General features: G+C 46.7%; 1 protein-coding gene across 10 annotated transcripts in view; it reads left to right on the forward strand.

Moving 5' to 3' along the window:
- BCAR3 (BCAR3 adaptor protein, NSP family member) overlaps positions 1 to 15808 on the forward strand; it is a 191149-nt gene that overhangs the window by 80225 nt on the left and 95116 nt on the right. For 4 of the 10 annotated variants that reach the window (XM_070592608.1, XM_070592614.1, XM_008533154.2 and 1 more), the window contains exon 2: positions 13728 to 14055. In XM_070592608.1, the coding sequence (XP_070448709.1) occupies positions 13739 to 14055 (317 nt within the window). In that variant the 5' untranslated portion in view covers positions 13728 to 13738. Of the gene's footprint in view, positions 1 to 5302; positions 5684 to 6324; positions 6487 to 13727; positions 14056 to 15808 lie in introns of those variants that run through there. The other 6 variants (XM_070592613.1, XM_070592610.1, XM_070592617.1 and 3 more) reach the window with 4 other exon arrangements.

Consider the following 15808-nt stretch of genomic DNA (forward strand, 5'->3'; position numbering starts at 1 on the left):
GAGTCCTGAAATGGGTGGTTCAAATGCAGACCACCGGGTCAAGCTGCACCTTGCATGGAAAATGGGCCTATGCTGCCAAGAACTCCATCTCTTTTTCACTCACTCACTCACTCACTCACTCAGTCAGTAAGGAAGTATTTGTCGAGGTTCTATCCAGCATAGCCCTCCTACAATGACTTCTCTAGCAGATATGACAGTGAGTTTGCAGCCATCATACAGGCCTTTAGGAAGCTGAGTTGACTCCCCTGCTTAGTAGACTGGGGATTTCCATGACACCAAGTCCATAGCTAGCTTGTCACAGGGCAGAAACCTAGAGGGTAAGACTTCTGAAAATACTGCAATATTTGCAATATGTCAGAGTTGCCATTTCTTTACGCCAGTGGTTTATTATACTATGTTAACTTCAGGAATTCTCAGTTTCTGTGTCTGCAATTGTTCCAGTTCAGATTTTCTGTTTGATCTTCATTGATTATAGCTTAAACATCTGTAGTTCCTTACTTGTTACCATTCAGGGCTGGGCAAAGCTGGAATTTCAGGAGTCATACTTCCTTAAAGAGCATTTTGCCCAATATCTGCCCCAGCTCCCTCTCGCCTAGTGATGTTATAGGGTGGCACTCCGCAAATTACTTTATGGCAGGAGGGCTCAACACCACGTTGAGTGCTCCCAGAAAAGGCCTATTGCACTGCCCAGGAGTCATCAACTTCCTATCACTGGTTATGTTGTCCTTTCACGTGTCTTTTTGGCTAAAGTGGCCCAGGGTTTTGCTGTTTAAACATTAATGTGCAAGCTGGCTGTAGACTTGAAGAAATTTGAATCCTAAAATTGTTTATAGCACAGCCCACATCCATGGCATCATGTTTATTTACCTTATAGGGAGCTTTATGATTAGTATAAAGATGAAAGGACCAAGGGTCTAAAGGCCTGGAGTTCATTCATTCATTGAACAAATATGGACTGACTGTCAAAAATGGGCCAAGCCCCAAACTAGGAACAAAACAAAACCAAAAGCAGATGTGGATCTTAGAGTCTATAGAGCAACAGATGTTAAACAGAAATAACAGAAATGAATGTGTGATTAGGAACTGTGACAAATTCCAGGAAGGAAAGGGGACCTGAGGCACAAATAACCCAGTCATCTGACCTGTTCCGGGTCTCATGGAAGGATTGCCAGGGAACAGGACATCTGAGCTGGGGTTGGTTATTTAATTTCATAGTGCCTCAGTCTTCTCATCAGTAAAATGGGGATACTACTACCCTCTTTGACTCACAGAGACATCGTGGGTAGAGTGGGTAGATTGAAAAATGCTCAGGGAACCCAAAAGTGAGCCCGTTGCTCTCCGGCCAGAGGCAGCTGTTCTCCGGCTGCTTCTCCATCTGTCATCAAGCCAGGCGTTACTCAGGCACTTAGACTGCAGACCTTTGATCATTTCCTTCACCAGGCCAGGCAGCTGGGGTTGGATAGACCTGGGGTTAGACTTGGTTCTGCCACTTACATGTAGTGTGAATTTGTGTACATTACTTTACTGCTAAAACTCACTCTTCTCGTTTGTGAAATGGGGGCAATAACAGTACCAGCTCACAGCTTACAGCTTGTAAAGCCCTTAACGTAGTATTTGGCTTGCAGTTACTCCTAAAGCAACTGGAGCTACTGTTATTGTCATTGTTATCATAGCTAATTATTAACTCTTGCCAAGTATTTCTTGGTGATAACTTTGGTCCTTCACCTCCACTCTCACTGCCACCAGCCTAGTCAAAGCCCTTGTCATGTGACACTAAAGGCTATTGCCGCAGCTTCTAATCAGTGTCCCGCCTTGGCTCTCACTTCTCTAGTTCATTCTACGTGGCTTCCAGCATGAGGTTTCTGAAATAAGTGCTTTGCATATATCACCTCTTTTCTTTAATATTATCATTGAAAAAAATATTTGCAGCTCATCCCACAAAGAGCTAAGCTTCCTAATACAGAAGGAGTTTCTAGAAAATTGATCATAAAAAGACCTACAAATGGATAGAAAAATGGAGGTACAAATTCCAAAAAGAAACAACAAATGGCTACTAAACACGAAAAGATGGCAGCCTCACTTATTATAAGAGAAATGCAAATTAAAATTTCACTAAAATTCATAGTTTACTTATCAGGGTGACAAAAATTCAAAAGTTTAGGAACACCTCATCAGGATGTGGGGAAGTAGGCATTTTCTTATATTGCTGGGGAGTACAAACTGGTACGCTCCCTATGGAAGGCAATTTGACATTACTTATCAACATTACAAAAGCATATACCCTTTGACTCAGCAACTTTACCTCTGGAAATTTATCTTACAGATGTGCTTGCACATTCCATGACGTAAGTGCAAGATTATTCGTTGCAGTGTTGTTTGTAATAGGAAAGGATTGGAAACAACCTAAATGTCCCTCAATAGGGCACTCATTGCATGAATTATGGTTCATCTCTTCAAAGGAATACCAGGCACTATTATGGGAAAATCTCCAAGATATATTGTTAAGTGGAAAAAAAAAAAAGCAAAGTATAGAACTACTACGAGTATAGCAGGTTACTTTTTGTGTAGGGGCAGGATAGCACACACATACTTAGAGAAACTCTGGTGGGCTCACATGATATGAAAAGCAGTTTTTACCTATGGTGGAAGGGGGACTGGGCAGATGGGAGAAAAAGTTAAGAGGCGAACTCTTCGCTATATACCATTATATATAGTTTCCAATTTGTGAACCATGTGAATATTATCTAATCAAAAGATTATATTAAAAATATTCCTAGTACTCATCCATTAATTGAGCACCTACTATGTGCTAGGCACTGGGCATACAAATGTGACAGTAGTGGTGGGGTGGTGGAAAAACCACTGAACTTGAAGTTACAATACCTGGTTCAAATTCTGACTCTGCCTCTCACTAGTTATGGATCTACTATCACATAGTAGGCATGCAACAAATATTTGTTGAATGAATTTGTGGTCGAAGCTACTTAACCATTCTGAGTCTTTTTCCTCCCGTAGAAATGGGGATAGAGATGCTTCCTATCTCACAGGGGTATGGTGAAGACAAATGATGGAATGTGTCATCAACTCTAGCAATAGTTAATAACAACTGCTATATTCTAGGCACTTCCACATCCATTATTTCCTTGACTCCTCACATTTATTCCCTCACTCACTCATGAGGAGAGGGAGGAACTGAGAGGAACAGTGACTTGCCTAAGGCCTCTCTGGGTGTGAGTTGTCTCCTGGTCTTTCATTATTGCTGTCTCCCCATGATGCTCCACACAGTAGAAACTTTACATATAGCAGGTGCTCAGGGAATTTTGAAAATCAAGAAAAATCAAAGTAAATTTTATCACTGTTCTCAGTAACACTTCAGAGCAGCAGAAATCAGTAAATGCATTTCTGACAATTCAGTTTAGAAATACACCAGCTGGTGTTTTTGACATTCACTGCAATAAACACTTTGGGAGAATCCAACAAAAATCAAAAGTTTGTGCTTCTAAAGAGGTAGAGAAGATAAAGACAAATCCACAAAAACACCCATAAGGAAAATGTAGACACTCCTTCTTAAGAATGCAGCACTTAGAACCTTACAGACTTGCCAATAGTTCTTTCTTAGGGGGATGAAAATTATACAAAATAGACCCAACATGGAACAACTTTAAAAACGTTTTTATTGGAGTAAAACGTACACTCAGAGCAGTGCACAGACCAATTGATTTTTATAAAATGAGGGACAGATGTTTATAAAATAGGACACATCTACGTAACCAGCACCTGGATCAAGAAATAGAATATTAACTATTGAGCTTTAGGAGATAATGCCAAACAGTTTATAAAATGTTATACCAAGTTCTCTAATTTTAGCCATTCTGATGGGTGTGAAGTGAGATCACATTGCAACTTCAATTTGCATTTCTGGGATGATAAATAAATTGAAAGCCTTTTTAAATGTTTACTTGCATTTTTGAGAAATGCTTGTTGAAATAATCTGCCTATTTTTTTTTTTTTTTTTTGGTAAGGGAGATTGGCCCTGAGCTAACATCTGTGCATTCAATCTTCTTCTATTGTGTATGTGGGATGCCTCCACATCATGGCTTGATGAGCGGTGTGCAGGTCTACACCCAGGATCCAAACCCACAAACCCCAGGCTGCCAAAGAGGAGGGTGAACTTAACTACTAGCCACCAGGCTGGCCTGTAATCTACCTATTTTCAGTTGGATTTTCTGCCTTTTCCTTGCTGATTTCTAAGTGTTCTTTATATATTCTGTATACAAGTCCTTTTTTGGATATATGTATTGCAGTTATCTTTTCTCACTCTGGCTTGCCTTTCCACTAATGGTGTCTTTTGATGAAGAGACGTTCTTAATTTTAATGTGCAATGATCAGTTTTTTCCTTTATAGTTGGTACTATACGTGTTTAAGAAGTCTTTGCCTACCTCAAGATCATAAAGATATTTTTTGATACTTACTTTGAATAGTTTTATTGTTTTCACCTTCCACACACACATTGAAAATCCATCTGGAACTGATGTTTTGGTATGGTATGAGGTGTAGGGGTCAAGATTCTTCTTTTTCCTCCATGTGGGTGTTCAGTTGATCCAGCATCATTTACTGTAAAGACAGACTGTCCTTTCTCATGCATCACAGCAGCACCTTTGAGATAAATCAAGTGACCATATCATGTAGATCCGTTTCTGGACTCTATTCTATTGGTGGGGTTGTCTATCCTTGTTGCCAATTACTACTTTTATAGGTTTTTTGTTTTAAAGATTGGCACCTGTGCTAACACCTGCTGTCAATCTTCTTCTTCTTCTCCCCAAAGCCCCCCAGTACATAGTTGTATATTCTAGTTGTAGGTCCTTCTGATTGTGCTATGCGGGACACTGCCTCAGCATGGTTTGATGAGCCGTGCCATGTCCGTGCCCAGGATCCAAACTGGCGAAACCCCCCGCGAACTTAACCACTTGGCCGCGGGGCAATAGCCTTATAATAGGTCTTGATATCTGATAGTGTGTGTCCTCCAGTAGGCTCCACTTTTTCAGCCCACCAAGCCATCTCGTACCTCCACCTCCCACTTTGCTTTCAATATTGCAGGTGGGTGTGATTGATTTGCCTGTTCCCATGGCTTGGTTATTTGTGGTTACCTAGATCTCTGTCCCATCAAAGCCCTTTAAACGGAAAGGCAGCCAGGTGTCTGCACAAGAGCAAAGCAGATCTGCTGGGTAATTAAATAACGCGGGGAAAGGGGAGGAGTGGATTAGGCGAGGTTGTACAGTGAGGAAGTGGTCGGTCTATACTTGAAGACTGGCTTCTCCGGGAGATACAAGAGCCCAACTCTAAAATCCGGGCAGAGGAGGGCAGGGCGAGGTCACCGCATGTAAATATCCGGGGGGGGCCGCAGGGCCGCGCGAATCGGCTGGCCGGGGTGGGGCCGCGAAGCCGCAAATCACCAGTTGGGGGCCGGAGTGCGCGCAGCCGGCTCAGAGCCGCGCCTGCAGCTGCCGGGGCCGGGCCGAGCGCGAGCCGAGCCGCAGGGCGCACAGGCGAGCCGCGCGCGGGCTTCTCTGCGGGCGCGCCCCGCCGACCATGAGCGCCCCCTGCCCAGGGAGCAGCCGCGGCGCGGGGCCCGCCGTGCGGCGCCTCTGAGCCCAGCCGGAGAGCCCGGGCGCCGCGCGGGGAGGTGAGTCTCCGCCGCGCACCCCGTGTCGTGCGTCCCGCCGGGTGCCGCTCCTCCCGGGGCGCCTCGGCCTCCGCCTCCCCGTGGAGGACGGGCTGGGAAGTTTGTTGGAGCAACTTAGGCTGTGGGGAAAGCAGAGCCGGCGCCCCGGCGCGCCTACCCCACCAGCAGAGTTGGCGTTAGGGGTCGGGAGTGGCTGAAGTGGGGACGGGGCTTGAGCCCTCTGAACTGGCTGGGATTCCCAGACGTGGCCCGCGGCGGGGGGCGCTCAGCGACCTGCGGCGAGCATCCCTGCTCTTTGCTCTGGAGCGGCATCTGCCCGGGCGCTGGCCTCTGCCGACCCCCTGCCCGCCCAGGCTGCTCGGCCGGCCCCCCCCTCCCCGCCCCTCTCAGTCCCAAGGCCGGCGGGGTCAGGGGACGCGAGGGGCTGAGGGGCTCCGCTAGAAGCCCTGGGCTCGGAGGAGGCGAGTTTCTCCACTAATCTCTTGAAAAGTTTGCAAAGAAAGCGAAGGAGCCGGCCCGGTAACTGTTGACAACATCTCCCTCCCTCTCGCCCTTTGTTGAGAAAGCATGAATAGTTGGTTGTGTCGCCCCCTCTGCGTCGGGAAGGGGAGGGAAGGGGAGGTGAAAGATAGGAAGGGAGGGTGGGTGGGCGCGACAGGAAGGAGGTGCGGATCTCAGCCCATCTTTCTTTACCGGCCGAGGCTACCGCCACTTTAAAAGTTTGCTCAGGTGTAGACGCTTGTCGGGAGAGGTCAAGTGGACTCCGAAGCAGCTGGCCGGGCGGCGTGTTTCTGGGGAACCCGGTGGGTCGTGGCTGAGGTTTTGGGGGGGTGGAAAACTCTGGTTTTGGTGTTAACTGGCTTGAAGCAAGGTGCGAAGGGGAAAGACTGTTTGCCTAACCTCGTGTCTGCTTTTGCCTAAAGCCATTAGCTGAGATGGAAAGTAGAGCCGTGCCTTCAGAGATTCTTTTAAACCTTGACTCTTATCTGCCAAGGCTACACAGATCTCTCGAAGGAAAACGCAGTGGCGGAGGGAAGGTCAGTTTGAGAGCGGATAATCTCCCTGCGTGTTGCCAAGGACTGAGGCGAGATTCGGGAGGAAGGGGGAGGCCTCGGTGCTGGGGGCGGGGCTCAGCAGGGCGCAGGTCCAAAGAGGGAAGGGGCTGCCCGGTTAATGATGGGGAAGCCACAGCCAAGCGGTTGTACGCGGGTGTGCAAGGGAGCGTATGGAGTTAAACGTCAACAGTTTGCCATGCCAAGGGCTCCCTCACCCCCTGACTCCAGCCTTCTCTGAACTGCTGCTGAGAAGGCTGACATTTCCAGAATGACTAACCAAGATCTCAATCTCCAATTCATATAGAAAGGACTGCTTGTCAAATGGATGCTAATCTCAAGAACCTTATCATGTAAATCCTGTGCTGTGTTGCTTGAAATACAATCCATGGAAGAATTATTCATACTTCAGTCATTTGGCTAGACTTCATAAGTTTATTTCAAAAAGAAAAGGATACTCTCAATTTCTAAGCCCAGGCAAAACTTCTAAATGGATAAGGCAATTTTATATGTGTGGTTCTTCTATCTCCTCTCCTGTATGACTCTGCAGAGAAGATATGAAACTACAGATCCAAATTGTAAATTCTCTATCGTGGTCAAACGGGGCGGCAGAGATAGTTACATTTCCAGAGTTTAAAATGTGATAGAAAGTTCTTAAAGACCACATCAGATGACCATCTGTGAGTTTAACTTGCTCTCTCATTTCAGAAGTAAATGAAAGATGCAAACAGGTGGGCTGCTTATCTCTGCCTTGATTTGCACGTGATCATCAATTTCTTTGCGACATCTTTGTAAAGCAAGTGAGTTGGGCTGCTGTTCACAAATATTTCAAAGGACAGCCTCTGACAAGGGTCAGCAAGGTGGCACATGGGTTGGGAGTTTGTCAGGCCTGCTTCTGTCCCTCTTGAGATTTCAGCTCTTTGAACATTCACATGTTCAGACGATGTAGAGTCTTTGACTTTTGTATAGACTTCAAGGTCTGGTGTTAGACTGAGTCAGGACACTGTGTCTGTTTTCCTACACAGTGGAGAGAGGTGAAGTCAGATGGTCAAAGACTCCCCTGGGCTTTTCTTTTAAAGACTGCATCCGGGCTCACTTGATGTGCCTATGTGTATCTACGTCTGAGTCTTCCTTGGTTTGGGGTGTTGACATCTGTTGCTCTAGGTTAGTACATTTCCCTCCTCATCCTTCCTGGCTGCAGTCTTCCCCAGAAGCAGTGACTTCATTTGCAAAGTCGTAGTGAGGCTACAGTGACAAGCGAGACAGACGTGACCCCTGCCCTGCTTAAAGGAGACCCGCTGTTTATTGAGTGCTTGCTGTGTGTCGGGGACTTTCCATGCACGATCGCATTTGCTTTTCACAACAACCCCATGCAATAGGTATTGTTAACCCATTTTTACAAATGAGAAACTGACTGTCAGAGAGGTTGAGTAACTTGTCCAGGCCATTCAGCTGGTAGGTCAACGGCGGAGTAGGGCTTTGAGCCTCTGGATGTCTTACTTCAAAGCTTAGGTTCTGAGTCATACCATGTTTGATTTTAAAAAATTAAATGGCGCATAAGAAGTACATAATGACTAGGAACATTGACACAGAAACATCTCCGAGTGGAGACAATACGGGAGCCAGAGACTGGAGACTTGGGTTTAGTCTCCACCAGGCTCTTCCAACCACATGTTCATACCTCAGGGCCTTTGCATGTGCTGAATCCCCTGCCTAGAACTCCCTTTCGATGTTCTGCTGACTGGCTCCTTCTCTTTTTTTGGGTATCTTGTCATTGTTACCTCTTCAGAGAGTCCTTCCCAGACCACCCTAATCTAAAATAGCCCTCCATCCCCAGCCAGTATGTTCTGTCACTTCATCCTGTTTTGTGTTCTTTGGGGCACTTAGGACTGGGATGTGACCTACTTTGTTTTCTTGTCTGTGTTGGTTGGACGCTCCCATCACAATGTAGGCTCCATGAGAGCAGGCCCTTCTCTAGTTTATTGTATCCTCAGTCCTGTACGTTGTAAGCCCTCAGAGAATGTATATTGAATGAATGAACATTTATTTCTCTTATCTGGAAAAAAGAAGGGGCTTGATTCTCTGAGATCCCATCTGCGTATCACATGCTGAGATTCTGCCTAGTGGTCAGATGTGCTAAGTGGCTTCAATGTCAAAATGGAAAGTACTTACCTTGAAACTAGATTCCAACTACATACCATGCACTTCCATCCCTTGGAATTCCCCAGGCTCCTGGAATCTGGAAAATTAAAAGTAAAACTCAAGTAGGAAATACAGGTACCCAAAGATCGCAAAAGAACCCCCTTCCACTGTAGTCCCCCTTCCGTCCCCTACCCCACTTTTAGTTTGTCTTAGTTCTTGAAGTTATGTCTCTGGCCTGGGCCCACCTGCCTCACCATCGGACCGATTCAAGCTTGACATAGGGCCCAGGCTTGAGCCAGTCTTTCCAAGTGACTAGACAGGGCAAAGCTGTATTTTAATGAGGAAGAGTCCCAAGTTCGAGGCGGCGAGGTATAGAGGAGAGCTGGGCTGTGCATTTCCAGTTCGTCTGCAGCCGAGAAGTCTTAGGAAACATCACCTTGGATGATCGTCTCCCTCCAGTTATTAAACTCTGCTTCACGTCCTTCAGGTTGGCATCCCTTCCTCAGGGAGGCCTTTCCTGGCCACTAGATTAACCTCGAGCCTGGTCCCCACCCTGTGTGTTCCTGTAGCACTGGGGATCACCAACGTGGGCATCACTTACTGTCGGCTTCCTCCACAAGGTAGTAACCTCATGAGGACTGCTGTTTGGCACTGTCCCCAACACCCAGCACCGTGCCTGCCACATAGGAGGCCCTTCATAAATGTGTGTTGAGTAGAAGAATCAATGAATGCTTCTATTGACTGAATGACTCTTCCTCATTGTCGTTCTATTCTGTTCCCCAGGTGAACAAATCTGAGCATAAGCTGCTCTGTACCAAAGAGACTCGCTTACACCCTGATCCTCAACCCTGGCTCCACCCACTGGAGAGCTTTAGTAAGACTGTGCCAGGGTCTTGCCAGTCAAGATTCTAAATTCTAATTTCATTGATCTGAGTCGTGGCTTAGGTGTTGAGATTTCAAAAGCTTCCCAGAGGATTTTTATGTGCAGCCGGGTTGAGAGCGGCCACTTTAAGTTTTCAGAACTCATTCCTTGCTTTGGTCCTTATAGGCTGGAAGCGGCCCAGGTGAGAGAGAGCAGGGATGTAATTCATGGATAGCGTATGGTTCCTGACAGTTTAAGAGGTACTTTCACACCTGTTATCACATCAGATAATAACCAGCTAAGGGATCTACCTCTCTGGTTTAAATATTCCCTTTATGTTGATGACTCTTAAAAACCTGCATTCTAGGGCCCAGCTGCATGGCAGCAGTGGTTAAGTTCGCACGTTTCACCTCGGTGGCCCCGGGGTTCGCCAGTTTGGATCCCGGGTGCAGACCTACATACCACGTGTCAAGCCATGCTGTGGCAGGCGTCCCACATATAAAGTAGAGGAAGATGGGCACGGATGTTAGCTCAGAGCCCGTCTTCCTCAGCAAAAAAAAGGAGGATTGGTAGTAGATGTTAGCTCAGAGCCAATCTTGCTCAAAAAAGAAGAAAAAAAAAATCTACATTCTTTCCTGGCTCCTGACTGCACGTACCAATATCTAGCCTCCTAGACCGGCTGTCCCACTGGTACCTCACACGCAACAGCTACAGTGGTGGGCTTGTACCCTCCCGCCCGCAGTGGTCCCCGCTTACACTACTCAGCATGTTATAGCACAGCACGGTCTTCCCATAGCTGTGGCCTCCTTCCTCCCAGCCGGAGGCCTCAAGCTCCTGGCTCCTCACTCTGTCCCTCCTTTCCCTCCCCGGCCACTGCCCCAGGCCAGAGTTCATCATTCCTTGCTGGCTTGTTGCTGTCAGCCTGACCTCCCTCCCTGCCTCCCTTCTCTCCCCTCCACAATTGCCAGAGCTTCCTACCTGGGCACAGCCTGGTTTCCGTCCCTCCCTTCCAGAGCTTCCCTGGCACTTACGGTCAAGTCCAGACACCTTGGCACAGCCTTCAGACTTCATGATCTGATCTGAAGCTGTGCTTCTTCTGGGCAATGCTTCTCGACTTCACTCGAGCCACACTACAAACTTGCAGTTTCCTGAGCCTTTGGGTGCACTGCCCTGCCTTTATGCATCTGCCAGTACAGCATCCTCTTGGAAGGCTTTTCCCTGTAATTTTCAGCCTTTTCAAAATTCCTCATCTCCAGTGATGCCCTCTCTGAGATCCTCCTTGAGCCCTTTTGTTAAAATTAATTGTTCTTCCCTCCAGCGTGTTGAGGGCCCCTATCGAGTTATATTCCTTTCTCTCAGAGTTCACCACCAGATGTCAGAGAATAAACCGAGATGTGGGTAACTTGCTTCAGGGCCTTCTAGAGCACTTTGGCTCAATCTTGAAGTCCAGATAGATCTTAGAGAAGCACAGAGGAAACAAGCTACTGGACACCCGGGAGCCAGGGTAGCTGTTGCCCGTCACACTAGCCTGGGGATAGAGTTGATCGGCAGTGTGGCCCTTTGTCCACAAAGAGGTTCTGTGGGATGCTCTGGGCCCCCCCACAAGGTTCTTTGAAATGATTCAGGCCTGTCTGTGAAGGAAGAAGGTGCTGACAGCTTGAACAGGGAGAGCTCACAGTCGCGGGGTGTGTGTGTTTAGGGTGAGGGAATCCTAGTGGGCTTACGTCACTGGTGGTCAGGCAGGGAGGGCTAGGGAGTTTGGTTTCTTTTTTAATAACGATGATTAACGTTGAGCAAGTGCTGACATTGTGCCAGGTACTGGCCAGACCTGGGAGGGGCCCCCACGGGGACTCAGTCCCATTGTTCTACACCCGCTGTGAGCCAGGCCTTCTGTGTGGTCCCAGTTAGACGTGGAGCAGACAAGCCCCAGAATTACCAGGTTTGGCAGAGAACTGAGGACAGGGTGAGAATTATGTGCCTTGAGCAAAGGGTCTCCTTCCACCCAGCCCCCAGCACTTGTGTGTTTCTCTCTCTTGCATGTGAAAGCAGCGGACTGTGTGTGTTTTATTGTCATTTGTCTCCTTTGCACACTCTGCTGTCTTTATCCCGGTTCTACCTCTTACACTGTGAGCTTCTGGAGGGCTGCGTTCTTCCTGGTCGTCTTCAAGCCACGTCCCAGATCCCCAGTTGCTTTGTGGAACTGACTCTACAGTGGTGCTGTTAAGTGATGGTTTTCACTCAGAGCTGTTCCCTTTGCGCCGGAAAGGCTGGTCTGTGAGGAATGGGGGCTGAGGGCTTGAGGACAGACGGCAGAGCAAAGGGACGTTCTCCTCACCAGCCTCGGGGAAAGGCAGTGCGCTGGGCTTAGCTATGCTGCTGTGATGTCCAGACCAGTCTGATACCATAACTAGTGGGGCAGATTCTGGATCTTTATGTCTCCAGGGACTAGCCCTAATTTTTATTCAGGCTGGTGTTTCTTTTCTCCTATATGGTGGCTTTAGAAATGTCTGATATAATTTGGCTTAGGTCAAAACCATAGGCTGGAGCCAGCCCTGATGGCCTGGTAGTTAAAAGTTCAGCACTCTCACTGCTTCAGTGGCCCAGGTTCGGTTCCCAGTGGCGGAACCACACCACTTATCTGTCAGTTGTCATGCTGTGGCAGCGGCTCACATAGAAGAAGTAGAACTTACAACTAGAATATACAACTATGCACTGGAGCTTTTGGGAGGGAAAAAAAAAAGATCAGGAACAAGACAAGAATGCCCATTCTTAAAAATAGCCATAGGTTGTTTCTTAGGGGTGCTGACTCTGCTCAGGGTGAATATTTCTATTCACGGTCACAGTTGGGAACAATTGTTGGGGCTGCTTTTGCATACAACCTCACGTACCATTTTCCTTTTCTTTCCATGAACCACCCCCCTTTTTCTTTTCTTCTTTCTCTTCCATTTCCACTCTTTTGTGACTGTACAGTCACCATGCACATTGCTTAGCGCTGCTGGTGGCAGGCAGGTTCCTGATGCCTCTGGGGGATAGTGTATGTGGCTTTCCTCTGCAGCTGAGCGCACTGATGTATAGAGTGACCCACCTCCTGACCCCTGACCCTGGCCAGTCTTCGTTAATTAGAGTACATTGATTTATTTATAAGCACCAGGTTTTTGCCAGAAAAATTCTGCCTTGTTGTTCTGGCTAGCACAACTGAAGGGCTGGTCTGGCACTGAAGGCCTTCTGGCAGCTAAGGAATCCCAATAATCTCCACCTGTTCTTATCGTTTACCGGGTGGTGGAAGTATGTGAGCTAACTATCTAACATATTATAGTGTTTTCTCTAATGCATTTGTTACTGAAACCTTCTGTCCTTCCTTAATAATCTCTTTTGTTAGTCATGCTTATCCATCAGCTTCAGTCATCTAAAATAACAAAATGGCTCATGTGCCTCTAAAGTCTCTGAAACGTGTTTGCCCGTTTCCATTGGTGGATCTTCTGCCGGTTCAGGAGAATTTCTCTAAAGGATCAAAAAACAGAGATGAGGGGCCGGCCCCGTGGCTGAGTGGTTAAGTTCCTGCGCTCTCCTTCGGCGGCCCAGGGTTTTACCAGTTCTGATCCTGGGCACGGACATAGTACCGCTCATCAGGCCACAGTGAGGTGGCGTCCCACATAGCACAACCAGAGGCACTCACAACTAGAATATACAGCTATGTACTGGGGGGCTTTGGGGAGAAGAATAAAAAAAAAAAAATGATTGGCAATAGTTGGTAGCTCAGGTGCCAATCTTTTTAAAAACAAACTGCTTAATAAAAAGAAAAACGGAGATGAGTAAACCTCCCATTCACATTAGATTTCACTGGTGATGCCATTCAATGTTTGTCTTTTAACACTCTGTGAACATTCTCTTTTGTTAGGTGGTACATTTCCATTTCCTTTTGTAAGTAGGAAGTCAGTTCTTGTGGTCATCTTAGATTTATACCTTCATTCTTTTCTTTCCCCCTTAGAGTTGAGAATCATGGCTGCAGGAAAATTTGCAAGCCTTCCCAGAAACATGCCAGTGAACCACCAGTTCCCCTTGGCCTCCTCCATGGACCTTCTGAGCAGCAAGTCACCTCTGGTTGAGCATCGGCCAGATGCCTATCAAGACGTGTCTATACATGGTACACTGCCACGGAAGAAAAAAGGCCCTCCTCCCATAAGGTCCTGTGATAACTTCAGTCACGTGGGTACCCTCCCCCATTCCAAGTCTCCACGGCAGAACTCACCTCTGACCCAGGACGTCATCCAGGAGCACCCACTGCAAGACTGGAAAGGTGAAACCTTCACCTTCAGGTAACTTCTTTAATTCCATGAGTGAAAATGACTTGTCTTAAAGGGCTTTTTAAAAGTCTTTTTATAATGGAAAATGTCAAACATGTACGCAGCAGAGCAAATAGATTAACTAACTCCCATGGACCCATCACCCAGCTTCAACAGTTATCAGCTCATGGCCAGTCCTGCTTTGTCTGGGCTCCCACCCTCTTGCCTTTCTCTGGTATTATTTTGAAACAATTCTCAGGCCCAATTTTATTTCATCTGTAAATATTTTGGTATAGGTCTTTCAAAGATAAGGACATTTATTTTAAAAACATATAACCACAATATAAAAAATTATAACGCCTAAAAAAATGAACCATTTCTTAATATCATCCAATATTTGAGAGTATTTTTAAAGCTGACTTCCTAGCTCATGAAGTCCCTCAAAAGCAAGCATAAGTTTTTTTTTTTGTCATAACATCAGATTCTGAAGTCTGTCCATCCAATTCTATAGAGATGCCAGGATGTCTATAAAGTAGGGCCTGCATCTCGTTGCAGTTAGTTGTCAGCATGCTGAAATAAAATTTTGTGTGGATATGTTATCTGGTCAGCTTCAGAATACTGTAGAACAAGAACTGATTTCTCTTTCTATCTACCAGGGATCTGGGTAAATAAGCCTTATGGTTGTAAAGGCTTCTCTGGGTTTGTAACAGGCCTGACTGTGATTGGTTTCTGCTTGTTAGAGCTGGTTTAGAAACTCTGCCCTCCTTTTCCCGTTGGGGAAGATCAGCAACCTGTGATGCTATTGGGCAAAGAAGGGGGTGGTTTCTTCTGTTGCTCTCCTGGTGTCTCTCTTTTTGTTCAACCCTGTGCAAAGAAAACTGCTTTGATCCCAGCTCCTTTATTTGTTCAATATCTATATATTGAGCACCTATGTTAGTCAGAGAACATTGATTTTATAAGCACCAGTGCTTCTCCTGGAAAATTCTACCCAGTCCCTCTGAGTGTCTCCAGTGAAGGGCTGGTCCAACATTGAAGACATTGTAGCAGCCAAATCATTCCAGTAATCTACTATTGCTGTTTGACGGGGTGGAGAAATATGTGAACTAACAGGCTAGCAATGGAGCACGTGAAACGGTGTCCTCCCAGAGCTAACATTCTAGTGAGGGACCCAGATATAAATACAAGTCAATAAATGAGACGATTGCAGATTATACTAAATTCTGCAGAGCAAATAGAGTGATATGCTGGAGATTTATGAAGGTTGTATCTTCTTTTAGGGTAGACAGGGCTCAGTGAGACCTGCATAATGAGAGAAGGCAGCCATGGGAAGAACCAGTGGAAGGCTGTTCCAGGCATAGGGAGAACAAGTGCCGAGAACTGGGGGTGGGAACAAGTTGGGCATGTTTGAAAAACCCCAAACGAAGCTGATGTGGCTTGGGGCTGGAATGTAGCAAGTTGAGAGGAAAGTAGTTTAGATGTCGGGAGAGAGCCAGGCAGGCAAGAGTTCAGAATTAGTTTTAGTGCATAATTGCACTAGTACAAGAAAATGAGTGGAGGCCTGGATAGTCTCTGTAGAAAGCATTGGAAAGCTCTGAAATGTTTCTGACATCAGACTAGAGCTTTCCCAGGGTGTCCTGGGGGTTGGAAGGCTCTGGATCTGCTCTGCAAAATCTAGACGGATGACTTCCTAGCTCAGAGGGCTAGTGGGTGGCCTGCTGATGAAACAGATAAATGTGAAGGTGCATACCTGTGCACAGCATTGTTCATATCACATCATTGGCACTTA

The sequence above is a fragment of the Equus przewalskii genome, chromosome 24, assembly GCF_037783145.1.
Source record: "Equus przewalskii isolate Varuska chromosome 24, EquPr2, whole genome shotgun sequence".
Taxonomy (NCBI): domain Eukaryota; kingdom Metazoa; phylum Chordata; class Mammalia; order Perissodactyla; family Equidae; genus Equus; species Equus przewalskii.